This window comes from Anguilla rostrata, chromosome 13 (assembly GCF_018555375.3).
Source record: "Anguilla rostrata isolate EN2019 chromosome 13, ASM1855537v3, whole genome shotgun sequence".
NCBI classification, from domain to species: Eukaryota; Metazoa; Chordata; class Actinopteri; order Anguilliformes; family Anguillidae; genus Anguilla; species Anguilla rostrata.
The window spans coordinates 38,859,363-38,886,461 of NC_057945.1; the positions used below are offsets into that span (position 1 = coordinate 38,859,363).

Genomic DNA, 27,099 nt, shown 5'->3' on the forward strand with positions numbered 1-27,099 from the left:
GAAATGTGTTTGGTTTCACAGTGCTGGTTGTTGCCATGGGAATGCTTTTGCATACTTTCCATTTTGAAGCGTAGTTCCCACAATTCCTGTGACTGTTTTTTTTTTGTTGTTGTTGAAAAAAATGAAGACACCAAAAAAAAAGACAAAAAGTCTGCCTGTTTTGTACATGATGTTTTGAATGTCTGGATCACAATAATCACTTCCACAGCCACACACCTTCCTGATATTAGTTCACTCATTAGTGATATTAGTTCATTTTAATTAATTACTGCAAAAAGTGAGCAAAACCATTAATATGTTTTTAAAAGAAAATTAAAATATGAATATTGTGGTGTGGGGATGGCTGGTTTAAGCAGCCACACCTGCCCTGGGTCAAGCTGATTAGACCTGGCCAATTGGATAATTGGTTAAGAATTAGATAATTGGCCAGGCTAATTGGATCCAGGAACAGGAGTGGCTGCACCTGTGCGTAGTGAGGTAATCAGTGTGCACAGGTTAAATCTGCCATCCCCACCCACACAAGAGAGCTCTCGGTCATGACAGGGTTTTTACATCTGCTCATTTGGCGTTACCATCTTGCCAAACCCTCGTGGAATAAATGTGGACTGTTTTAACATCATCTCCCTGTGTCTCTGTGCTGGAGGGCCCCAAGGAAAGCCACTTCGGTGGCCTGTGGCAGGCGTGTTTGCCACAAATATATAAATTAAAAAATTTATATTTTAATGACTTAAAATATCATAAATATTAACAGTAACACATTTGCTTTGGGGAAAAAGAGTGAAAAAAAGAAGCCATTGAACTTTGTTCATCAACAAACTGCAACTTTTAAATTTCATTGGACACTGTAGAGTCCAAAATGGCAGCACCTCACAGCTTAGCACCACATCCCTGCTTGAAGAATGTGAGTATCTCTAAATCTCTAAATTCTTAAAGAATCACTATTCAGGGTGCAAACTGAGGGACATTCAATTCAATTGCTTGCTGTATGTTGTGTGAAAGGTTCATTCACATGGTGCCAATGTGCAGTTCTGAGATCTATTTACAACTCTTAATACACTCAAGTTCATATACTGTATGTTATGATTATAAACGTGAGCAACTGGCGTGGTGAGTTGCTCCTGAAAGGTTATTGAAAATAGTATCATATTTTATAGTATAGTATATAGTACATATATCAGTATTGCCTAGTATGATATTACACATTTATTTGTTTTTGCATTTGGCAGACGCTCTTCTCAAGATCGATTTAAACAGACTACTGTTTTGAAAGCAGCCTATTTATAGAACTTGGATATCTTCACTGACTGGTCTTGCAACTCTTCACTGCAATTTTTATGTTTGATTCTCAGGTGGGGTACTGCTATTGTACTATTAAGGAAGGTACCTAAACTGCTTCGGTACAACACCCAGCTGCATAAGTTTATCGTGTTTGAATAAAATTCAATCTGTAACAACTTACGTTACGTTTTGAAATTTTTAAACCGCTCAAGCCTTCAGTTTTGTTACTTGATAGTTATGGAATCGTCAATGATCCACAATGAGAACCGTGTCCATACTTGTGACATGAGAAGTCTCACACAACATAGCAGTACATTTGCAATCAACACCAACCCTTTGTGGTCCCATGATGATACTTTTAGGTGTTCGAAAACTATTCAAGTTATTTGTTGACGCATAGTGCGCCCTGTGCATTTGTGAGAGTCTTATGATTGCAACAAATGTATTCAGACCGTGATTCTGAAATGTTCTGTATTCAAACACTTGTTTTCTTTTTTTTTTTTTGGTGGGACTCTCTCTGAAATCACTGCCATGGTGCAACTGGATAAAAAATATTGTTTAAACGATCGAGACATTTAATTTAATTGTCTTTTATTTAATCAATAAAAAAGTCATAAGGTGCTTACATACGAAAATGCATTTATAAAGCAAGAGTGTACAAGTTGGCTAAGGAGGACCAAGAATCCGTTTGTATTGGCTTTGCCAGTTCTGCTTACCAAACCCATAAGGAAAGAAAGAAAAAAGAAAAACACATAATGAATTCTTGAGCAAAAGAATACTTAATTAATAATGCATTCATGATCAAAGTCATAAAGCACTGATAATTCATGTTTAATACAAAAGATGATGGGCTTTTCCAAGTCTTCAATCTGCAATCTACATTGAATCATTTGCCATTGGTGGAACTCCTACGATACAGTATTTTTGACAAATTCAGCCCAACAACTGAACAAACAAGCAATATATTCTGTGCATGGGCAAAAAAAAACATTATGCTGAGTATATTCCATTGAACAGGAATTATCTTGCAATTTCAAATAGAAAAATGTGATATAAATTGTAAAATTAAAAAGAGAGAAAATGCACTGGAAAAATTAAAAACAAAAACAATGTTTGATGAACAATGTCCCAAATCCCTGTAATATGATGTCAAAATGAAAACCAATATTGTACTTGATCTCTAAACTGTCTCTAAACTTGAGTTCTAAACTGTCTCTGTAAAATGTAATCCATAGAAAGATGTCCGAAGTACTGTTCTGCCTCATGTTTTTAAGCCACAACATATTTGAACACAAAGTCAGATCCAATGACTTTGTGTTCAAATCCCCCTCGCCAAATAACAGTGAAATCACAATGAAAAACAGAGTTGTTTTGCATATATGGTAAGAAAGCCACTCAGCCAGTCTGTCCTTTTCATACTGTCCCATCACATCATAAAAAAATAAAATAAAATTAGTGCAACAGCCCAACCAGAGCAGCAGACATTAATCCCAACATCAACAGAATATTATTACGTGAAATTAAATGAAAGCATGACCTTTTTTTTTTTTTTTTTTTACACATCAACGTGGCAAGCAGCTGGAGGTTCATAAGAGAGCAAGCTTGTGCATGTTTATGCTCTCGGGAATCACTGAAAGGATGTTGCAACAATGAGACAGGCCCATAAATTAAAGACAAAATCTGGCTTTCCAAACTGGAACAAGAAAAAAGGGGGAATATTTCCAGGTCCAAATTTCCACCGATGTGGGAACAGACACTTGCAGTTTCATGGAGAGAGCTTCTATTGGCTGTGTTAACGGAGGAGAGTGAACTGAGGTGGCACGAAAAAAATCAAAACATACTAAAGAAAGACGTCTTATCATTCCGTTATCATTCAGCAATTTACACTCCAGGACATGGAAGCCACGATCTCTTGTTGTTGAAGAATCACATCACTCACTCAGTTCTTCATTTTGTCGCCTGTAAAACTACCCAGGAGACGCCCACCCACTCTCAGTTCACCCACTCTCCAGGCCTCCCTCATCCCTAACAACCTTAACTTCAGCTCATTCATAAATTTTGAAAAAATCTATCAATTCATTACATACAAAATCAACGAGGGACATTAAAAAAATAATTAAAAAAACAGATTGTCGATGAAGGAAGTGCCGTACCACAGAAAATACATTCATATTTCACGTAGCAAAGCTACAGATCAACGAGACGGCCGTTCCTCGTACCCTGTTCCCCTCTCTCAACATGCAAGCTCCCATCTGCAACAGAAGGAAGGGTCATTACTGAAGAGCACGCCAAACGGGAGCTTCATTCAGACCGTAATTAAAGGTGAACACACACACAAACTCGCCCGTCTTATATGAAAAGCCTGTAGTACGGCAAAAAGATAACGCAAAAACAGGATTTGTTAAAAAAAAAAAAAAACGGTAAAGATTTGAGGGTGAGGAGTTCAGGACTTACCTTTAGGTGTTCTTTCAGACATTTTTTTTCTTTAATTATAACACTTGCACTGACTTGTGGGCAGATGTAGTGATGTCATTCACAAAGGAACTCTTGTTCATTCCTTGCTGTAAGAATAAAGGAGAAATTCCATTATCAGACGTTATCTGACATGGTCGGCACATCCAGCATCCCAATTCTATGGCAACAGTAAAGTGTAGTGTAATGGTTAAGGAAAAGGCCTTGTAACCTAAAGGTCAGGGGTTAGATTCCCAGGTAGGACACCGCTGTTGTACCCCAGATCAAGGCACTTAACCTGCATTGCTCCAGTATATATCCAGCTGTATATACAGATACTACTAAATAGATACTTTTTTAAAACAGCAAAACCAAGTGTGTGCAAGTCACTCTGAAGCATCTGCTAAACCATGGTAATGCTGTTAAACTGCACACTGCACACCTGGATTTGTGGAGCAGTATTCTCAGGGACATGGGAGAGAGAGAGTATAGTCGATATCCTCAGAAGTGCTAGTCAAGTTAACTTTACTTATAAAGCACATCTAAAAACAACGGACATTGACCAAAGTGCATTACAACTTCTATAAATAAAACCAGACACAAGGGATAATAAAGTATTACACAAAGACAATACACCCTAATGAAGAGGAGCCGAACTGGGTTCAAAGGTCAAGGAAAAAAGATGGCCTTTTAACCGAGATGTAGAAGTGGCAATAGAGGGGGCGGGGCAAACACAAGGAGCTAAACCATGCCGCAGCTTTGGAGCAGCTAACAGTATGCGCTAACACGTTTCCATGGAAACCAGTTTCGAGTATTCCGATTTTTTTCTTGTCTCTCTATGTTAAGGGCTCTGAAAAGACAGCACTCAGAGACAGACAGGCCTCCGCGGGTAAAAGGCCTGTGAGAAAGTGGCTAAGACGCTTTGCAAGTCAGGGATGACATGCCGACAGTTGCACGGTAAACGAGTTTCACCGCATTCCTGGCCGAGTCGGTTTCCCCGGCTCTGCAGTAACCACACACCACAAATGCAACGCGCGCCTCGCGCAAACAGACGCAGGAGCGAATGTTCACAGGTAAACAGTAATAAACACGCTCCGGCCCGATCCCCATGCTTCTGCATGTTTCCCAGCTCAGAATGGAATGAACCAAGATGCGTAAAAAAATCTCTAAAGCTCAGCCTGTGACAGAGTGCTACAGTTGGCATGATTTCAAATGTTTAAAAAAATCTAAATTAGAATATGCAATATGTTCTTAATGAAGCTCATGGGAAAGATGCCATGTCTATTTTTGTGTCTTTGTGAATATGATCAACATTAGCACAGCTGTGGAAAGGAGCTCTCTGTTAAAATGGCTGCAAAATGGAGACCTCTCCGTCAGATCTGAGACAGGAAATGCTGTCGTTTCTGTTTCTAATGCTGTTTCTAACATAGCCCCTTTCCTTTTTTAATAAAACTGTGATTAACCTAACCATCATGAAAAAAACACATGATTCCAAGCCTACGGAAATGGATGCGCGCTCACACTGCACACCTGTAACCTAACCCTGCTTTCATTCTTGCCAAGTATATATTTTTTTCTGAGGTGTGGCCCGAGACACCTAACAACACCCTTCTCAGCCCGGCTCCAGTCTAATCCCAAAGGATCCATTTTGTTGCCGGAGAGAAGGAAGAGATTCAGATGAAACGTGACGTGGCCCTTTTATGTCAGAACTTGAAAAAACAGTCATTGAACGGGTAAACATCCTGAGACGCTTCAACTCGGATTTCAATAATAACACAGCACCCTGCCACCTGCACTTAAAAATCTGGAGTTTCATTTTACAGACACCGTAAGTCAATCCCCGTGTAATTCAAGACCTGCTCTTGTGCAAAAGTATCGTTTTTCATTCGGATGTGGGTCAAAACTCAGATTAAGTCCATAAACAAACATACGTCTTTCATGCCGGTTTGGTTTTGGTTCAGTCGTGTGTTTAGTCTTCACAAGGTCATTCTTCACTCTGGTTCAAAAATCAATTCCACACACTTTAAGTGCAGAAATGTATGAAAATGCTGGAAAGGAAATGTGTGCCTTTTTAAGAAATGTGTACCTTTTTACGGAAACCCTGGAAAATACTGGAAAAGAAATGTGTACCTTTTTAAGGAACCCCTGAAAAATACTGGCAAAGAAATGTGTACCTTTTTAAGGAACGCCTGAAAGTTCTTCTCCGCCCAGAGACCATACAGAAGGAGAGCCGAAGCTTTGCTCGATTTCGGGAAGTAGCTAAACGGAGAACGATTACATTAATGACCCCATTCAATTACAGCTATTACAGCACCACAGAGACAGCATATTACACAGACAAGTACACATGCACAAACACACACATACACACACACACACACACACACACAAATTCACTCTGTCATCTTAAAATACCACAAGAGAATCAACATACACACTCTGAAAAGTTCTTGCTGTAAGGTCAAAAAGTCACATATAAGAAATATAAAGGACTTAAAATTGTATTGCAATATCATGTCAAACCAGTATGGATTTTATATCGTCTAGCCATCAAGCAACTATATGAGGAGAACTTTGCTGGAATTTGCAGAAAGGTGCAGCAGTAGCGTCACGGGTGATTTTTAAAGGTCGACCCCGTGGGCCAGACTGCCCGACCCTGGCCCTGCGGGTCTCACCTGTTTCTGCTGAGGTCGTTAAGCGAGTTGATGAAGGTGTTGTTCAGCTGTCTTTTCCCCGTCTCAGGATCCGCCACCAGGAGGCTGCCCACGGCCTGGCAGGCCGTCGCCATGGTTTCGTCGGAATCCGTCCCGTTCTGAGTCGCCGAGCTGAGGATGCTGACCAGCTGTGGGAGGGTCTGCCGGGCTAACCCCCCAAAAAAACAACAACAAAAAAAAAAACGTTGAGCCTTTAAATCCGAAACACAGTCAGTCACGCACACACACACACACACACACACACACACACGCACCCACACACACACACATAGCTAAGGAGGTAAGACCGGTTGTCTGGCAGTCGGAGGGTTGCCGGTTCGATCCCTGCCCTTGATCGAAGTGTCCCTGAGCAAGACACCTAACCCCTAACTGCTCTGGTGAATGAGAGGCATCAATTGTAAAGCGCTTTGGATAAAAGTAGTTCATTTACCAGCCATTTACACATATACACCCGCACACACACCCACACACACACACACACTCCCACCCGCGCACACACACACTCCCACCCGCACACACACACACACACACACACACACTCCCACCCGCACACACATCCACACACAGACACACACACACATACACACTCGCACACACACGCACCCATGAGTCTCTGGAGCCGCGGGTTCCTGGACAGGTTCCCCACCAGCGCCACGGCCGTCCTCTGGATGCCGGGATTGGAGGACTGGAGGAGCGGGGCGATGTGCTGCAGGCCGTTCAGCTTCTGCACAATGGCCTGGCTCATCACGCTGGACACCTGTGGCATCAGAGGTGAGGTCAGAGACAGGAAACAGCCAATCAGAGAACTTATAAGAGACACGGGAAACAGCCAATCAGAGAACTTATAAGGGGCATGGAAAACAGCCAATCAGAGAACTTACGAGAGACATGGGAAATAACTGATTGCTGCGAGCTTACAAGAGACATGGGAAATAGCCAATCACGGTGAGCTTTTCAAGAGACATGGGAAATAACCAATCACAGCAAGCTTTCAAATGACATGGGAAATACCCAGAGAACTTACAAGAGACATGGACAATAACTGATCGCTGTGAGCTTAAAGAGAAATGGGAAATAGCCTATCATGGCAAACTTACAAGAGACATGGGAAATAGCCTATCATGGCAAGCTTATAAGAGACATGGGAAATAGCCTATCATGACAAGCTTACAAGAGACACGGGAAATAGCCTATCATGGTGAGCTTACAGCAGACATGGGAAATAGTGAAGTTCTTTGACAAAAAAATTAATAAGACTATTAATAAAAAAATATCGTTAAATTGCCCATTATCTTCACGGCCGTGGTGTGGTGGTGCAGGGCGGGGAGGGAGGCGGGGCTTGCTTGCTTACTATGCCCTTATTGGCTGTGAGGTTCTGCAGCGTCCCCACGCAGGCCTCCTTGGTGGCCTCACTCTGGCTGTCACTCAGGAGAGACAGGTAGGCCTGCATGGCCTTGGAGTGGAAGAGCCAGCCCACCCCTTTCGGGTTGCTGTCCTCGATCGTCGGGTAGTCAAAGGTGGTCTGTGACGGGACATCAGAAAATCAAAAAAAACCGAAACGGACCCAAGCGGAAGCATCGCTGCGTTGCTGCAGTAGCTGGGATTCATGTGTAAACACCCCACCGTTAAGGGCTGCTCTCTGAAAAGTGACCATCAGCGATGTTACCTACAGGTAAAGGCAACAGTATTGGGACAGGGACACATTTTTTTGTTGTTTTGGCTCTGTACTTCAGCACATTGAATTTGAAGTAGAACAATGAATATGAGGTTAAAGCACAGAATGTCAGCATTAATTTTTGCGTTTTTACGTCCATATTGGGTGATCCGTGTAGGAATTACAGCCCTCGCTATACATAGTCAGAAATACAGTCACCATTTTGGATACTTAGTTGCAAATCCTTTGCATTTGAGGACTGCCGGAAGCCTGTGACCCATAGACAACAGACACTGGGTATTTTTCCCTGGTGATGCTCTGCCAGGCCTGTACTGCAGCCATTGTCAGATCATGCTTGTTTCTGGGGCATTTTGCCTTCAGCCTTGGCTTCAACATGTGCATGTTCAATTGGGTTCAGGACGAGTGATTGCCTTGGCCAGTCAAGGACATTCCATTTTTTTTTGGCTCTGAAGAACTCCTTGGTTACTTTAGCAGTATGTTCGGGTCATTGTCCTGCTGCAAGGTGAAGCACCATCCACTGAGTTTTGGGGCATTTGGTTGGATCAGAGCAGATAAGCAGATGTTGTTTCTGTACCCTTCAGAATTCATCCTGCTGCATTCACATCATCAATTAAGACCAGTGTGCCAGCCCCAGTGGCGGCCATACATGCCCAAGCCATAACACTACCTCCACCATGTTTCACTGATGAGGTTGAGTTCCTTGGATCATGAGCAGTTCCGTTCTTTCTCCACGCTTTCCTCTTTCCAGGGCTTTGGTGCAGTTTAATAGTCTTCTCATCTGTCCACAAGGCTTTTCTAATGTACTTTTTAGCTAACACTAAGCTGACCGCTGTGTATTTGGGGCTTACCAGTGGTTTGCATATTGCAGTGAACCCTCTGAGATCACGCTGATGTGGTCTTCTCTTTGTGATAGTCCTTTACACGTCTATGCCCACATCCTGCTGAGCGTTGTTCATCTGTTGAAAAGTGGTTTTCCTCACAACTGAAAGTAGTCTTTGGCCAACCGCTACAGAGGTCCGTTGTTTGCTATTGCTTAGCTCACCAGTGCATTATTCCTTTATAACAAAGGATGAAACAGTTGCTTTTGATACACCCAAAGTTGTGGCTGTGTCCCTGATAAATTTATTCTGAATTTTCATTCCGCATGGATGGGGATGTAACTCCTGCATGGATAACCTGATATGGATGCAATTACCCTCAAAGCCTCAATTACCCTTAAAGCTGGCAGTCCGCACTTTAACCACAAATTCAATGTTGTTATTTCAAATTCAATGTGCTGGAGTGCAGAGCCAAAACAACAAAAATTGTGCCATGGTCCCAATACTTTTTTTTTGCATTTTACTGAATATGCACATTATTTGGTGGCAGCAAGGCATCATGGTTAAGAAAACGGGATTATAAATTTGTAGTTGCAGGTTTGATTTTAAAGTGCTGTGAATGTACCCTTAAGCAAAGCACCAAACCTGAATTTCTTCAGTAAATATCCAGCAGTATTACGGTACTGTATGTAAAGAATGTGAGCTCTGCACAACACTGCTGGCTAAATGCTGAAATGTGAGGAATGGTTGCTAGCCCAGCCTAGCAATTTGACGCCTGGATGCGTTCGGGGCTGCATGAAATTGCTATGCAAAGCTAGCTAACCATTCCGTACATTTCGGTAATGTACAAAATGTATGGAATGGTTGTTAGCCTAGCCTAGCCTAGCCTAGCCTAGCAAATCGATTCGTGAATGTGTTTTTTTGGGGGCTGGCCTTCTATGTGGTGTGAGGCCACCCTTTTGGAGAGCTCACCTCCTGCGGAACCTTGCTGCTCTGCTGACTGAAGCAACCAATGGGAGAGGTGGGGGTCTGCTGGGCGGAGCCTCTGCTGGGCGCACCCGCCAGGGCAGTAATCTTGCTGAAGTGGCTGGGCACCTCGGTCTCCAGCTGGTAGGTGAGGTTGTGCAGGACACACACGCAGTTCTCCACCGACTGGGAGAGGGAAAAACGGGGGGGGGGGGGGGGGGTCATTAAAAAATGGGGGGTAACAGAGAGAAGTTTAAGACCCTGCAGACACAATCCTTCAAGGTAAAAAATTTGTTTGGTTCTCAGAATATTAGAAGATGAATATCAAATTTGAAGAGTCTGACAGACAAACAAATTGAAAATTTCCTTTTTTTACATTTTACATTACATTTATTTGGCAGACGCTTTTATCCAAAGCGATGTACAAAAAGTGCTTTTTAGCAGACCGAGAACAGGTTACATCCCTGCGGACACAATCGTTGACGGTAAAAAAAAAATTTTTTTTTAAGTTACAAAATTCTGGCTGCCATCTTCATTGGAAGATGAATGTAAAATTGGAAGGGTGTCTGACTGGAGAGCAGCTCTCTTGTCCAGTGCAGGGCCGAGGCTCATCGGACCCCCTACCTTGTCGTCAGGACGATCGGCAGCCACGCAGTCCTGGACGTAACCGACCAGCGAGTCGATCAGCCCGCGGGAGTTCCGAATCGCCTTCCGGTTCCCCTTCTTTCCACAGCACAGGTTACTGTGGAGGACAGGAAAACAAGAACAGCCGGATTGCTTAGCTTCCATCGTTACCAGAGTAAAAACAAGGACAGCCAGCATGCTTAGCTTCCATCCTTGCCATAGTAAAAACAAGGAGAGCCAGCTTGCTTAGCTTCCATCGTTACTACAGTAAAAACAAGGACAGCCAGCTTGCTTAGCTTCCATCGTTACCACAGTAAAAGCAAGGACAGCCAGCATGCTTAGCTTCCATCCTTGCCATAGTAAAAACAAGGAGGGCCAGCTTTCTCAGCTTCCATCCTTACAGATAATAAAAACAAGGACTACTAGCATGCTTAGCTTCCATTGTTACCAGAGTAAAAATAAGGACAGCCAGATTTCTTAGCTTCTATTCTTACCAGAGTATCGTTACCAGAGTAAAAACAAGGACAGCCAGCTTGTTTAGCTTCCATCCTTACCAGAGTAAAAATAAGGACAGCCAGCTTTCTTAGCTTCTATCCTTACCAGAGTATCATTACCAGAGTAAAAACAAGGACAGCCAGCTTGCTCAAATTCTGATAAATGAAAGTGTTAGGTAGGGTAGGGAGTAGTAGGGCTAGGGAGCTGGGCTTGCCACTCTCAGGTTGCAGGTTCAGTTCCGAGGTGGGGCACAGCCGTTGTACCCTTGAGCAAGGTGCTTAACTTGAAGTGCTTCTGCAGAACACCCAGGACTATAAATCCATTGTTTTTTTTTGTTTTTAAAAAGTAAGTCGTTTTGGGGAAGAGCTTCTACTAATTGCCAAAATGTAAATAGTGGAAACTTGGAAAGGGAATGTACTGCTTCATTAAAATGCTTTTCAAATGCCACATAAATAAACGCCTGAGCCTCACTAAATGCCAGAAATTAAACTGTAAAGGTCTGCGGTTTCTAGTAGGTACATGTAGAGAAAAACAGGTAAGAGCACAGCTGTGCAAATGAATAAAAGCCTAGTTTTTTTATGAGTTGACTTGTATAAGATGGCACTGGTTCATTCAAATTTGAAAGGGTAAATTCTTCAATGCAGCTCTGTGGGTGGCACTAAGAACCACATGTGCCAATCGTTATGAATCATCAGAGACTCATTCATTTGCACAGTCCACTGAAATGAGTTTGTGTTCAGGGTTTACTTCATGAAATCAATGGAAGACATGCATGGGGAATTTCCCCAGTAAAGACAGAATATTACAGCTGATAACATGAACATGCACAGCACTCTCTTTCTCAGGTTACCTGGAGTTTAACAAATGGGGAAAAAAAAAAAAAAACATTTGTATGTTGAACGGCGTCGAACATCTTTTCATTACCGAGTTAGCATAACGCTAGCCTTAGCATAGCATCTTAGCATGACACGTTTGAGCACGGCGCTCAAGACAGAAGCCAAGCAAGCGCATGCACTCGGCTCGCGCCGAACGCAGGTCGGTGCGCTGTGCGTAAAGAGCGGTTTTGGACGGCGGTTTGGACGGCTGTGCGGCGGCTCACCGTAGACAGCCGGTAGCGTTGTAGAAGACATCCGGGTCCATGTTAATGTTAGCGCTCTGCTCTCCAGAGCCAGTGAACGGCACCAGGACACTTTCGGTCAGCACGGGCAGGGCAGTCTTAATCAACTCCGGCTTCAGGTTCTCAGCCGAGGACAGGTTCCACAGGAGGCCTGAAGGAGGGAGGGAGACAGAGGGCGATAGACAGAGAGAGAGAGAGAGAGAGGGAGAGAGAGAAAGAGAGAGAGAAACCATGTTGGTAACAATTCCGCACAAGTAACTTAACTTAGCCAATGTCAATGTTTGGCAAGATAACCCTTTAAGGTGCAAGATCACAGATATGTGATTAGAATGTTCTTAACGGAGCATTCTAATGCTGATGTAACAATGACTTCTAGTAACTGAAAGCAATGGAGTTCTGGAACACTGTCTTTTAATAACAAAATTTTTTTTAAAAACATTCCAAAAAACCTACTATTCATTTAGATGACAGGTAAAATCACCAAGCTATGTTCATGGAAAAAAAGACTAATAAATAGTAACAGAAAAAAAGAGATTTAACGTAACAAAGAGCAAAAGTTAAAGAATAACTGATTCCAGGTCGAGCCTATGATTGTATACCTTGTAACCAAGGTAACAAAGACAGCATCTCTTTTGCACTGAGCGTTCTGTGCATTTGCTGTGAGTCTTGCTGGAATCACTTGCTTGTGACGTTTCATTAACAGAAAGAACGGGGTGGGTGTAGTTTCGACGCTGATCCCAACAGACAAGGCTTCTTGAAGTACTGAGCTCACTTGACATTTCTGGGCCTTAGAGCGTTCTGTCACGGCAATACATTCCTATCTGAATGACAGCAATCTGCTAATCTTGGTGAGAAAACTTCACGAGCCCTCGGCAAGCCCAAGTTAATCATCTCGGCACATGCTTATCATAGTGTAGACTGGATGCCATGCCACTGCAGCTCACTGTTGTTATTTTGTTTCAGAGCTAATATAAAACCATTTCATAAATAGAGCGCTCACACCTGACAAATCTGAGAGAACCAAAGTCACTTCCTGTTTACATGACATCATTTTCCACATTTCTCAGATAATCCTATCCAGAGCAATCTACACAGTTTACATCATTTTCACATTGTATGTTACAAGCTGGATATTTTACTGAAGCGATTCCTGGCTCCGTACCTTGCTGAAAGGTACAACGGCTGTGCCCCGCCTGGATTCAAGCCTACAGCCACAACGGAGTTGCAAACCCAGCCCTCTAACCACCACCGCCACCACCACCGCGCCACGCCTGCACATAGCATTCCAGACTCTAAAGCCGTCGGCCACCGGACCTACCTGTCAGCTGCTTCTGCGTCTCGGAGACGCTGGTGTCCCTGAGGAGGGCGGAGGCCTCCGGAATCCCGCCGCACCGCTGCACCTCCTCCTTGTTCTGGTCGTTCTTGAACACCAGGTTGCGCAGCGCGGCCGACGCCGTCAGCTGCACCTGCGTGCTGGAGCTGCGCAGGAGGCCCACCAGCGGCTGGATCCCCTTCAGCTGGAGCACCTGAGAGACGCACCCACCCAAAAAAAAAACGGGAGGAGTGTTACGCAGGAGAATCCTCCCTGGAAGGAGCCTTCAACGAAGTCAGGGGTCCTCAGTCTCATCAAGGAAGGGCCAGTGCGGGTGCAGGCTTTTGTACCAACCAAGCAGTTTCTGCTAATCAATGTGCTTCGCAAAGACTCCAGGGGTCGATTAGTAAATAAAATTAAATAGAGAGATAATGGGGGTTGTATGAGGATGCTGACCAAGGGCAATATAAAGACACACCTATGCAGACTGAAATTAAATCAATCAGTTAATCTTTCTCCTGCTCTATTGGGTTGAGCAGTGAGTGGAGTCTCACCTCCTGCTGGGTTGAGCAGTGAGAGGAGTCTCACCTCCTGCTCTATTGGGTTGGGCAGAGAGAGCAGCCTCACCTCCTGCTCTATTGGGTTGAGCAGAATGAGCAGCCTCACCTCCTGCTCTATTGGGTTGAGCAGAATGAGCAGCCTCACCTCCTGCTCTATTGGGTTGAGCAGAATGAGCAGCCTCACCTCCTGCTCTACTGGGTTGAGCAGAATGAGCAGCCTCACCTCCTGCTCTATTGGGTTGAGCAGAGTGAGCAGCCTCACCTCCTGCTCTACTGGGTTCAGCAGAATGAGCAGCCTCACCTCCTGCTCTATTGGGTTGAGCAGAGTGAGCAGCCTCACTTCCTGCTCTATTGGGTTGACCAGAGCGAGCAGTCTCACCTCCTGCTCTATTGGGTTGAGCAGAGCAAGCAGTCTCACCTCCTGCTCTATTGGGTTGACCAGAGCGAGCAGTCTCACCTCCTGCTCTATTGGGTTGACCAGAGCAAGCAGTCTCACCTCCTGCTCTATTGGGTTGACCAGAGCAAGCAGTCTCACCTCCTGCTCTATTGGGTTGACCAGAGCGAGCAGTCTCACCTCCTGCTCTATTGGGTTGACCAGAGCGAGCAGTCTCACCTCCTGCTCTATTGGGTTGATCAGAGCGAGCAGTCTCACCTCCTGCTCTATTGGGTTGATCAGAGCGAGCAGTCTCACCTCCTGCTTGGCTTTGTCCTCCGTGAAGGTGCTGTGCTGGATGAAGGAGGCTCCGCAGTGCTGGTAGTTCTCGTCCAGGCTCATCAGATACTCCACGGCCTCCTTCATGGTGATGTCCGCCGCGTTTCCTTCCACACTGATCAAACGACCAAATGATCACACGGTCAAGAACCACACAAATAAGTTTTAATTAAACTAAATTAATGGGGAAGATGGTGGGGGGGGACGGGCCACTTCCTGGACCAGCAGCCTGCCGGCCTCACTCACCCAATGACCTTGGGCATTGACATCTTGGACTCGGTGTTGGAGACGTGGGAGGGCGCCGCAGCGAACTGAAACTGGCTGTTGTCCTGGTAGACAACGCTGTTCCGAAGCTGGCTATAGCTGGAGCCCCGGGCCGGCGCGGAGTACTGGCACATGTACTGGGCGGAGCCGCTGTTGACTCCTGAGCCGTTGGCGTTGCTCATGGAGTAGAGGCTGGGCTGGGTGGCCAGCGACCGCGAGTTGGACATGCTCCGCCTGGTCAGCGTGCCGCTGGGGGCCAGCTCCGGGTCGCTGCGGTAAGTCTTCAGGCCGTTGCCGTATATCGACGGACGGGTGACGGGCCTGGAGTTGGCGTGACCGATGGACAGGAAGCGCTTCTCCCACTGGCCGGAGGTGCTGACGGTCCTCCGGGTGCTGCCGGTGCCCTTCAGGTAGTCAACGTTAGGATGTAAGGCCTGCTGCGAGTTGACCTTGGAAGGAGAGCAGAGCACGAGTCAGTCCACTGCTCCCACCTAAAACCCCCCAGAGTCTCCCCAGCCCCTCCGCCCCCACCCAACCCAGAGTCTCCCCAGCCCCCCCGGCCCCCACCCCAGCCCAGAATCAGGCACCGAGGAGCCTGAAAACTGAAAAACAGCTCTGCTCAGACACACCCACTGAGGTAAAGTCCTCTAGGCTGTAACCATGAATTAAACATTTGCACCAGTGGGAAACGACTCTGTGTTCAAAACAAACCCGTAAAAAAAAAAGAAAAAAGTGTTCGGCTCCACAGATCAAACACAGTATCAGTGGCACTGCCGTAATCGGATTTTGGCGGAGTCAGCCGGTTTGCTCTGAAGTTGAGAGAGATTAGAAAAGGCTTTGCATTCTGGGAGTGTGGAGGAGGGCACCCGGGCACAGAGAAATCCTACCAGCCTGTAGCAGGAAAGTGATTTCACAAACATGCAGACACTGCTGGACATACTGATGTAATGTACTTTAAGAGAAGGGCATTGCATTCAATTCCTTTGTTGTTGTAGGTGTTGCTACTGCTACCTTGCTGAGCGAAACATGTATAAAGTATAAAATTTCAATACTATAATTCATCAGAGGTGAGGATCCTCCAGATCCACAAAGTGGAAGTCCTCCCAGTACTCTGTTCCAGTCACCTGGATTTACTAATTAGCACAATTCTTCAGTCAGGAGGAAGAACTAATTAGTGAGTTCATGGGTGTAAGAAACACACGGCAGGACTTTTACTTTCTGACCCCTGGACTTTGCACCTCTGGAACTGAGACAGCTGGACATTAATTGAAACTGCTTAGGATAAGTACATCACCATATCCATCCATCCATTATCTATACCCGCTTATTCCTGGGCAGGGCTGCGGGTCGCTGGAGCCTGTCCCAGAGTGCATTTGGCAAGAGGCAGGAATCTCCCCCCGAACAGGATGCCAATCTATCGCAGGGCCCACACACTATTCACCATTCACTCACACACTCATGACTATGAGCAATTTAGAGTCTCCAATCAGCCTAACCTGCATGTCTTTGGACTGGGGGAGGAAACCGGAGCACCCGGAGGAAACCCACACGGACACGGGGAGAGCATGCAAACTCCACACAGAGAGGCCCAGGCCGAGATACCAGGACCTTCTTGCTGTGAGTCGACAGTGCTACCCACTGCACCACCGTGCCGCCCCACATCACCACATAACCAGCGTTCGAAAACCGGCACAGTTCCGGTGGCGGGACAGATTCGCTGCACAACAACTGCTTACCCCGTCCCACTGAACGCGCTCCCTTTTGAAATTCGGAACAGAGAGTGGGGTCAATCGGACAGCCAGGGGTGTGACGACCGAAAAAAAAGCGGAAGAACCAGTTTGTCTGGAGCTTTGTAATTCCCCTCAGCGAGGGCCCGCCCGCCCCGCCCCACCCGGCCCAGCCAGGGTGACTCAGCTTCAGCGAGGCGAGCTTCAGCTGCACCTCCTGGGCATCTGAAACCGCAGCTTCATAACGCTAGTCAGATTCCCGACGAATCAAAACCACCCATTTGAAACGGAGGAAGGTGTGCGTGACGAGGACAAGACGGAACAGCTCCGAAGGTGAAAAACGTGAACGCTCGATGAGTCACAACGTGAGCGGGAGGCAGCGAAAAAGCGTCAGGCAGTCGATGCTCCCAGAAGGTGACTGTATCGAAAAGGTTTGCATTCGAGTGTGTGTGTGTGTGTGTGAACGTGTGTGTGCGTGTGTCAGAGAGATTACGGTAACTGTTTTTTGCACAGCTGACTCACTGGTTGATCTTATTAGTTCCCTGATATTTTGCACCAGAGTTATTGCTGGGTAATGTTTACCCCTACGAGCTCAAGGCCACTCTGGATATAAGTTTTTCACTCGAACGATGAGACAGGGGCTGTTTCTGGTTGAGCATTCACACCTGTCTCTGTCTCAGCTCCCTGTCAGACCCCGTCAACTGTATCTGGTGAAATCAACAACCTAATTACGTGCTACATCAGTAAAATTCAGCCAAAATCAGCCACCTAATTACATGCTACATTAGTACAATTCAGCCTAAATCAGCAACCTAATTACGCATTATATAAGTGAATTTCAGCTAAAATCAGCAATCTACGTGCTACATGAATAAAATCCAGCTGTGAGGACACTTCCATCCTTTCTATTTTCAGGTTTTTTTCCCACGTACAGTAGCAGTGAATTCATACATCATTTGCCATTAATTTCAGCTCAGACCAAATGCACAGAAAGTATACAACATTCACAGTCCATTCAAAATGATCAGATGATCGACAGTTTGGTACCGTCTTCTTGAAGTTAGTCCCTCCATTTGCATTTCCCTTTAAGAAGGCAGATCCATCGCTTGTGGATGCAGAGTATTTCAGCCACCGAAATTCATTGAACTGAGGGGTTGTGGGACCTGTGGAAAGCAAAGTGGGAGTAGTCAATATCAGTTCAATTCAATTCAACTTTATTAGTATAGTGCCTTTTTTACAGAGACAATATAGCAAATAGGAAAAATTTGGTGAGACTAAACCTGAACCTGCAAAAAAATTCAGGAAGTGAGGTTAAAAAAAAAAAAAGAAACTCCCGAATTTTCATTACCTTTGGAATGACAGAGAATAGGACATGCAACAACAACCTGCTGGCTTACCAAGCAACGTCAAGCAAAAAAATATTACATTATCATTGAGCTTAGTCAGACAAACTACAATCTCAGATGTAAAAAAAAAAAAAAAAAACTCCCTTTATCTCAAAAGGTCTGCGTTGTCAGTGACACTCAAAATTTTCCCCTATCTCTAGCTCTAGTGGTGTTTGCTCTCCGTGTGAAATGCTTTTGTAAGTCACTTTGACTGAAAGCATCTACCAAATGGCTGAACTGTAAATTGTAGAGGTGTGTTTCTTTCCTGATCCCATATGTGCTACTACAGCATGGCCTTGGTCAGCCAATTACGTATGTGTGAACACGGATTGTAATACTGTATTACCAGGGTTAATAAAATGCCACTGAGACATTGCTCTGTGTACGACAACTTGACTTTTTATATTTTGCAGTCGTCTGTTTTGAATCCGTATGATGGGGCATACTTAGGAATGTGAGTTAAGATCTTCTTTCCCCCTCCATACACATCACTTTTAAAGATGATTTATTTTTTAATTACGAACCCTTTCTGGGGCCAAACCGAAATTCCTTGGCAGGCCACGTGTAACCCCAGGCCACAGCCAGGGCTTCAGTGACAGAAACGGAGAGGGGAACGCATCCCGGAGCGACTTGGCGCAAGGGGACATCGCACGCTGTTATTCACCACATCAGATGAAGTCCACACATATTTGTGAGCAACACAGAGAGGACTCCACAGTTCTGGCCACACACATTGATTTAGCAACACAGAGAGGAACTCAAGGTTCTGGCCACACATATTTGTGTGCAACGCAGAGAGGAACTCAATATTCTGTCCATGTCACACCTGATACACATCACTGAGGAACACGTCTGTTCTGATGAGGTTCACAACACCCCTCCCACTCCTTTTGAGCGAATGAATGAATGAATGAATGAATGAGTGAGTGACTGAGCAAGAAAGTGACTAGCAAGCAAGTGAATGAACGAATGAATAAGTGAGTGAGTGACTGAGCGAGCAAGTGAATGAATGAATGAATTAATTAATGAATTAATTAATCAATCAATCAATCTTTTATTGCCCTGAAGGGAATTTGTTTTGCACAAGAACCTGAGCATAAACAAAAACAAACATGAAACAAGACTGCCAATTCAACATTCAATATTAGCACACTAGCATTTTCTAAAAAAAAAAATACACATATAGTTTCCATGATTCTCAGATGATACAGCCCAAAACACACATTCATTCACTGTCAAAAGAGGAATCCTGACTGCATCTGAACAATACTGCCCTATGCAATGATTTGAATCACATAGATAGGATGCAGTTTATTTCAGTTTAATTAGGCTAAGCTCAACGTCACCTCCTATAATGGCCAGTCAGCCACTGTATAGACAAACAAACCAGCTGAATCAATCTGCATTAGGCATGGTGACCTTTGCCCTTTACTTTGAGCAATGAACTTACGCGAGTATTCATTTTCCATTATTCAGGTGGAGGGTAACCATATCGCATCAGAGACTGTTTTACACAAGCAAGCAGAACTGCTGAGAGGCGTGTGAAATCTGAAACCCTTAAACTGATATCGTAAAAATAAAAATGACATAATAAACGCAAATCTGGGGCTGTCATTATAACCCATAAACTGTGCTGGCCTATAAAGACTCAGAGAACACACCGTGCTACACACCCATTACCTCATACAAGCAAGCGCCCTAAGCAAGCTTATACAGTTCATATATGTTTCTGCTACTGCCTTAGGTTTCAAACTCAGAATAATGAGAAAAACTCTCTTCCACACAGGCCCTATATGCAATGAATCTATAGGCCTACTGCATTAAGACACTTACTAAGTGAAGGCAGGAGACATTTACAGGTCATTCTACAACATCAACATCAACAACAACAACAACAACAACAATAACAATAACAATAATAATAATAATAATAATAATAATAATAATAATAATAATAATAATAATAAATATATTTTATTTATAAACTGCTTTTTCCCATGCTTAAATCACTATACAACACTGCAAATGAAGTAAAATAAACATAAATAAACATGGATAAAACAAAAACTGACATGGAAGAAGAAGAATTATACTACACAAGTGACACGTGTTAGCCTACTTCAGAGACAATGAAAGGTGATCCACAGAAAGATCGGACAGAGCAGGTGATCCCCGTATATCGGAGGTAAAGTAGATATTGCTGTTTATTTAGGATAGGGCGTCGGATGACGGAGAGGCATGCCAGCTCACGCCCACCTTTCTACCGGGGGCACAGCAGAAGCGCTCTCTCACTCAGGTCAAAACACCGTAGCGGGAACTTTTATCAGTAGCTAGCGCTGTGCTCGCACACTTTGAAATGCAGATGAGTGTTCTGAGTGTGCAGATTACTGTCACAAAGCCTATGACTTCAGAACTTTATTGAGTGACAGGGCACATCAAAGAGAGATCTCCTGTGCGAGCCTGCAGCGTCTACCAGACACTGGACTTGGCATCGATGCCTCGTGCAAGCATCACTAATTGGGAAAACTTTCCCCACGATTATTTATATATCAGCAAATTTCGAATGAAAATACTGGCGACAGACCAGCTGATGAACTCGTAGATTAGCTCGTAATAAAGATAATAATACGATCGTAATTAGAGTGGCAACAAAAAGTCAGACATTACAAGCGTTTTATTCAAATAAATTAGTCAGCCTACATTTGGCCCAACAAGCGCTCCTTTGTCTTATTTTTGCATATTTAGGCAAAAGACTTACTCACGCATACAGAAACGATGAACATAACGTCCCTGTTACATTCGAACACGCATTTTCTCAAAAGAATATCATCGCAACAGGATACAGAAAGAGTAAAAACAAAAAACACTTGAATCAAACTGAATTCAAAATGGCGACAACTTTCATAAGGCCCACTGCCCATTATAGGTGACTGCTGTACAAGTCAAGAGAAGATGTTTTACAGTCTTCAGGCACAAACGTCTGCATTGCACCTATCAAACTCTGTCAAAACTAAAATAAATTCTGACAACTAAAATGGGGTGGAGGAGGTCAGAGGGGTGACCAGGCTGTGTGAAGGAGAGTGAGAGTCATCTCTGTGTGGTCCTCCACTGTATGAAATCACAAAAGCAGACGAACAGAAAAACTGAACGACAAAAAAGTTAGGTTTTACTGCCATTTAAATCCACCGACACCTCAAAAAGTACAAGAGCGATGCGCCGAACGCAACTCGATGTACAGGATCAACGTTTTACGATATCCCTACTAGACAGTAAAGTGCTGCTCTTCATTGTTCTCCTGCATTCTCCATTCTTATCATTTCTTCTCACGGTTTTGTCAAGCAGCTATAAATACTGCAATAAATCACCATTTTTTTCTACACTGACACAGACAAGCAGTGCATTCTGAATCTTTGACAGTAAATCCAACGTGTCACTCAAATTCAACCCCTCACGTGTCAGAGAGTGCAATTGGGAAACGGGGGGAGCGTATCACAGAAACAGCACACAAGCTTTGGATCTATTATGATTAATGACCACAGTTATTTATTTTTGTATTTTTTTTAATGCAATTTTGCTATTTTGAATCACCCCACTGCTTTGATGAGGGGAATAAACCACCATTTCCATGAGGAGCAACGCTTCAGGCACAGCCTGATTACAAAAGTGAGGAAGTCCGTGCCGTGTTCCACGCCTCACCAAGGCAAGCAGCTGAGGGTCGCCATGACAACGCTGTTAATTCTCACAGAACAAAAAAAGAACACATTTGTCAATGCAAATTTGGCTCGCCATTGTTTTTGACAAGTGCTTTGCAAATTTCTGAAGTTTCCCATCGTTGCAGGTCGCCTGTCTTTAATTGCTCTGAAAAGCTATTCATACTGTTATGTAAAGCATAGCTTAAAAAAAAAAAAAACCACTGGAAACGATATCCTCAGTGTGCACACCAACCAGAATTATAACACAAATAATATAAATAAATAAATAAATAAATATATATATATTACTGTATTAGCTACTGGTGAATTTGAGATTCTAAGATGTAGCTGTTATACTCCTATCTTTGTAAAAACAAGCTGCACCTCCCGCTGTAATGATGTCACGAGGGCGATGTTACAGAAAAAAACAGGGACGAGGTTTGATGACATCATCAAAGAAGGCCCACGTCAGTCAGGTTCCCAACAATTGCTACAAGTGGTATTGTCTTTTGACTAAAAGTCCCTTCCCAGATCGCTACATGTCCACTGAGTGGTCTGTCTCACACAACCGTTAGTGTACCCTTCAACCTGACAGAACCAAACATCAGGGCGACCCATGTGACGCCCTCATTCATTGTTTTTGGGTCCTCTCAAGTGGCTTCACTTGAAGTGGAGATGACCACTTCAAGTGAACCCTCAAGGCCCTCTGAGGTGTTTCTTGTGTGGCCAAGACCAGTTGTGGATGTCAAGGGGGTAACTCTATAGCCCCTTTCACACAGCTAATACCGCATCTGAGCCGCCTCTGATGCGGTGACAGGTTCCCTTTCCCACAGAATTTGTAATGCGGCATTCGAGCCGTCTTTACCTTTCACACCCAGCAGAACTCAACTCTTGTCAATGAATTGTTTACGTTCCCTTACTATAGTAACACACTTGATGTAGGCCCAAAGCCATAACGTTACTTTTTACTTATTTTTGTTGCAATCTTCTTGTAATTTCCGGCAGAACAATCAAATAAAACATGTTACACTTTGAAGTGCAAGTGGTCACACTTTTTTTATGTTATTAGTTTTCGCGATCTCGATGCATAATAAAACGTAACTATCTGCTACGTCCGTGTGCGCTACAAAGCGCTTCTTTGTGGGTCCAGGTATTTCCTGTGTATGCCATTTTTTCGGTTGAGAGACAGGCGCGTGTGAACGCAGATCTGTAACGTAATTCGAACGCCGCCCAGAAAGCAGTCGTCGATGCCGCTTTCCGTTCCCACAGGAGAAATGCGGCAGTCGGGGCGCCTCGAAAACACCGGGAGAGGCGTTTTCGATGCAGTATTTTGTATGTATGTAATGTAACAATAATAATACATTATTATTTTTGTTGTTATTATACATATATAATATGCATTACGTTGATGTTTTAAGGATGATGCAAGCTTTGGAAATGCTAAAAACCTGTCTATTTGTGAGTTAAAACCAGGCGCCCGATCCGGAGCGCACTGAAACACTACAGGGAGCGCCTAATGTCACTGAGTCCTACAGGCCTCTGCATGCCAGCACTCTGAACAGGTGATTCATATTCCATCCGGGGCGTACAGGCACTCTTCGGTTTAAATCAAAGCCCTGATATTATTTTCCTGCAGAAATCTCACCTTATATAGCCCCCCTTTTTCGGCAGGACCGCCAACAGCGGGGCCGGCCAGCCCTACAAACGCGCATGTCTGTGACCGAGTAACTGAGAGAGTGATGAAGTTACACCATTGGTCGGCCGAGTTATGAAGTCACACCATTAGTCGGCCGGTCCAGCCATATGCTAGGTGTTGTCCTGGTCTTGTTTCATGTGCTGTGTGCTTTCAAACAGCTGAGTGACTTTGGAAAAAAGACATTTGCACTGCTCGGTTAAAGATCAACGGCATGTGGAGAACCCCCCCAGGTCCTGGAGAGCTGTGTGCCCAACTTCTCTGATCAACGTCTTTGATCAATTAAGTGTCGAGTAGCGACAAAATACAGCAGACCCTGCGCCTCTCCAGACCTGAGCCTCAAAATTTAAACTTGTAAAAAAACTGTCTAAATTCAGCGGCTTCATGCACTTCTACGATACCAGCCGTTCCCCACTGTACTGGTAATTGAATCACAATCATCAGACCACCAAATTCTGCGATGCCCATCAATGCCCCAGTCTCCAGACCTTAACTGATCTGAACTGTGTGGTTTGAAAGAGCTTGAGAGATTCTGTATGGAGAAATGGTCGATGATCTACCCCAATGGGTCAACTGCAGTTTAAACATCAGGGTTAAACCTCTAGACCACAGAATGGCGATTCAACTGGAACACCTAATCCTTATTCCACACCTCTGGATTGCTGCTCCAGTTGTCATGCAAGTCTGTGGTCTACAGATTTATAAACCTGAGGTTTAAACTCCCGCTAAGCACACAGCAATTCACCCCGTAGGCTGTAGGCTATAAGCAACGCATGGGACAATCAGTGACAATTAAAGGTTGTTTGACATCATGATTCTGGGATCCGCATTGAACCGTAAATGGGAAATGAATATTGTCACACGCCGGTGGGACACCCCTGGAAGGGAGATGCGGAAGTTTCGGGAAACACCGTTGTTTGTCGCAAGGAGAGAAAGAGAGCGCGCACCCACACCAACACGAAATTAAATTAATAAAACACCCTCGCCTTTCCCCATCACGGGTTCTGGGGGAAAAAAATATATAAAACAACACAGGCAAACGAAAGCTAAACTTAGCAGCAACTTCTACTTCCTTGTCGTACTCAGACAAACACGTAAACAAAAACTAAATAAAGAAACGCTCTCTCGGCGTTTCGAACTCGGCTGAGGAACACACCTATAAGCACCTGGGCTGATTAATTAACGCAACCCAGGTGCGTGCGCTCTCTCCACCAGCCGGCGTTGCTGAGACCAATCCGCTTCTCCAGCCGACCGAATGCTCACAAATATATAAAAAGATAAATCATCAATGACATCACACGGATTAGGCCTACAATACCTGTATTTCATAATTATTTGTTTACACAAGATTAAAACAAAATTTTACGAAAACAACCTGAAGCTCCGATGCAATGGGTCTATAATTCTACTTTCAACGCCGTCAGCTGTCATTGATAATTAATACGGGTAACAAAATAGCAATACGCCACTCTCAAACAGAAGCACATGTATACATCAACACACCAACCAATCAACACAGGCACAAAAGCTATTAGGTTTTTACAAAATAACACTGATATTGGGCCTTTACCGTCACCGATATGCAGGCTAACCACCACCTCATTAAACACGCCGTGCACGAGATTTTTTCTCTTTTTTTCACGAACACGGGCACGCGTTCTCAGATAAACAATGGCAAAATATCGCACTTTAAAGCCACTCGCGATTGAAGGCATTCAAATGAATTCGCAATTTCTATAAATCTAAATGTTTTATTATTATTTTAAATATAGGAGTATAATTTTATCGTAAAATCGCTACTACAAACTAATTTTCAAGAAATAATTTTTCCAGTTAAATATAGGCATACAATTTCATCGTAAAATCGCTACAAGCTAATTATCCCATTAGTTCCTCAATTTATAAGAGAGGTGTCTTAATCGACAGACAGGCATAGGCCATAGGATATTCTGCAACCCAAATGTTAAAATCTGAATTTTTGACCTTGAGTACCAAAACCGCAAAACAAATCTGCAAATCCCTTTATTTACATATACCGTGTACATCTAGGTAAATGTAACGCATTCGACATGTAAAACGGTCAATAACTTTTTGTCCACTGTTTCGGATTTGTATACACGCAATTCGGCAACCTTCCTGGGAAATATTTCAAAGACGTAACTTTCGGATATAATGCATTATTTTTATTTACAATAAATCAAATCATACATCATTCCAAGCAGTCATCTATACTTGAAAAGTTTGTATGGTTTTCTGAGGCAATTTTAGTGGGAATTGTTTACTAGATGATCAAAAAAAAAAAATTTTAAAGAAGAAAAAAGAAAAAGAAAACATGATGTGCCAGTCTGAATAAATGTAACAGTTGATAAAATTAGGTCGCCTTTGAGTTTCTAGGACAAACAACGCGCTATTCCTGTTACATGTTTGCAGAATGTCATCTAATGAGAAACGAGAGGGTAGATACCCAGGAAGGTCATGGAGAGGGCCTCAGATTTGGAGATTAGGGACACTATGGTGTTGACAACCATCTACAATGCGCTTTTGTGGAGACCTCAGCCACTTTAAATGGTGTTTAATATTTGTTAAAATAAATGAATTGCTCTCATCAACGTGTTTGACTTTCTAAGTTAGTTCAGTGTTGAATGCTAAATGTGTTCAGCTAATTTGCTTGCTGCGTTGACACAGCATCATCCTGTGGATGTGATTCAGGGAAAAAAAGAGCCACCACAATCACAGGCATTTTTGGCCACACCAGATTGGTCCGTATATTAGGCTGTTTGCTTAAAAAGCTTACCTGGGTGTTAAGAAACAAACAAAATCTACACATATACACTATATTTCACCTGATTTAGTGTGGACGCTGGCTTTACATTTAGGCTGGATAATTCATATTACACAGAACAAGTGTAATCCTAATCCTAATCCTACATCTTAATGACACGAAAGGGAAATTATTATTATCTTCCAAACATTCAAAAACCTTAAGCCTAACCAACGACTGACTCTAAACTTTAATAATCAGCATTTAAATAATAAATAAATAAATAAATAATATTTATTCATTATTAATAATAATAATAATAATAATAATAATAATAATAATGAATCCTACACATTGCAACACTAAAAAAGTAGACTGTGCTTAAATTATTTACACAGCCGCAAAATGACACGCAAGGGAAGAGTTATCTTACTTGTAGGTGAAGGTGATGAGGATCCAGTTTTGACGTACTTAGATTTACCCCTCTTGATGGAGTGAACTTGATCCAAGACGCGCTGCTGTCCGGACTTCAGCTTGGTATCCGACGGGACGGCGAGAGACGTTTCATCCACATGCTTGATGGACAGAGCCGACCGCAACGGATCAGTCGTCATCTTGAAAATTTAGATTCCCCTGTTTTCGTTGTGTTTGTATATCAGCGTCTTCAAGGCAGCGGTTGAAATCCCGAGACTGTCAATAGCAAAGCTGTTCGCAGGCCGTTTAGACTTTACTTTCTGACAGCAGCGGAGAAAATACGCTCAGCTAGGCTACACCTTGCCCAACCCTGCCCAGTACACCACACCCATGCTGCAGCATGCCCTAGGGAGATTATTAGCCTACAAGACACTCCCCGTA

General features: G+C 43.8%; 1 protein-coding gene across 1 annotated transcript; it reads right to left on the reverse strand.

Moving 5' to 3' along the window:
* Positions 1-1,852: 1,852 nt before the first annotated feature.
* LOC135237890 (plakophilin-1-like) lies at positions 1,853-27,099 on the reverse strand. Its single transcript, XM_064305445.1, has 14 exons — positions 26,678-27,099; positions 17,761-17,876; positions 14,969-15,435; positions 14,702-14,837; positions 13,457-13,664; positions 12,121-12,289; positions 10,527-10,644; positions 9,909-10,088; positions 7,795-7,965; positions 7,047-7,200; positions 6,405-6,591; positions 5,904-5,988; positions 3,733-3,839; positions 1,853-3,530 (listed from the first exon to the last, which is right to left on the reverse strand). Exons 1-13 carry the CDS (start codon positions 26,856-26,858, stop codon positions 3,768-3,770), a joined length of 2,244 nt encoding a protein of 747 aa, XP_064161515.1. The 5' UTR covers positions 26,859-27,099; the 3' UTR covers positions 1,853-3,530; positions 3,733-3,767.

Coding starts and splice junctions, on each gene's coding strand:
- LOC135237890 (XM_064305445.1), bottom strand. CDS start 26,858: ATGACGACTGATCCGTTGCGGTCGGCTCTGTCCATCAAGCATGTGGAT. Junction 12,290..13,456: donor GACGCAGAAGCAGCTGACAG/GTAGGTCCGGTG, acceptor TCCCTCCTTCAG/GCCTCCTGTGGAACCTGTCC. Junction 10,089..10,526: donor CCGATCGTCCTGACGACAAG/GTAGGGGGTCCG, acceptor TCCCTCTCCCAG/TCGGTGGAGAACTGCGTGTG.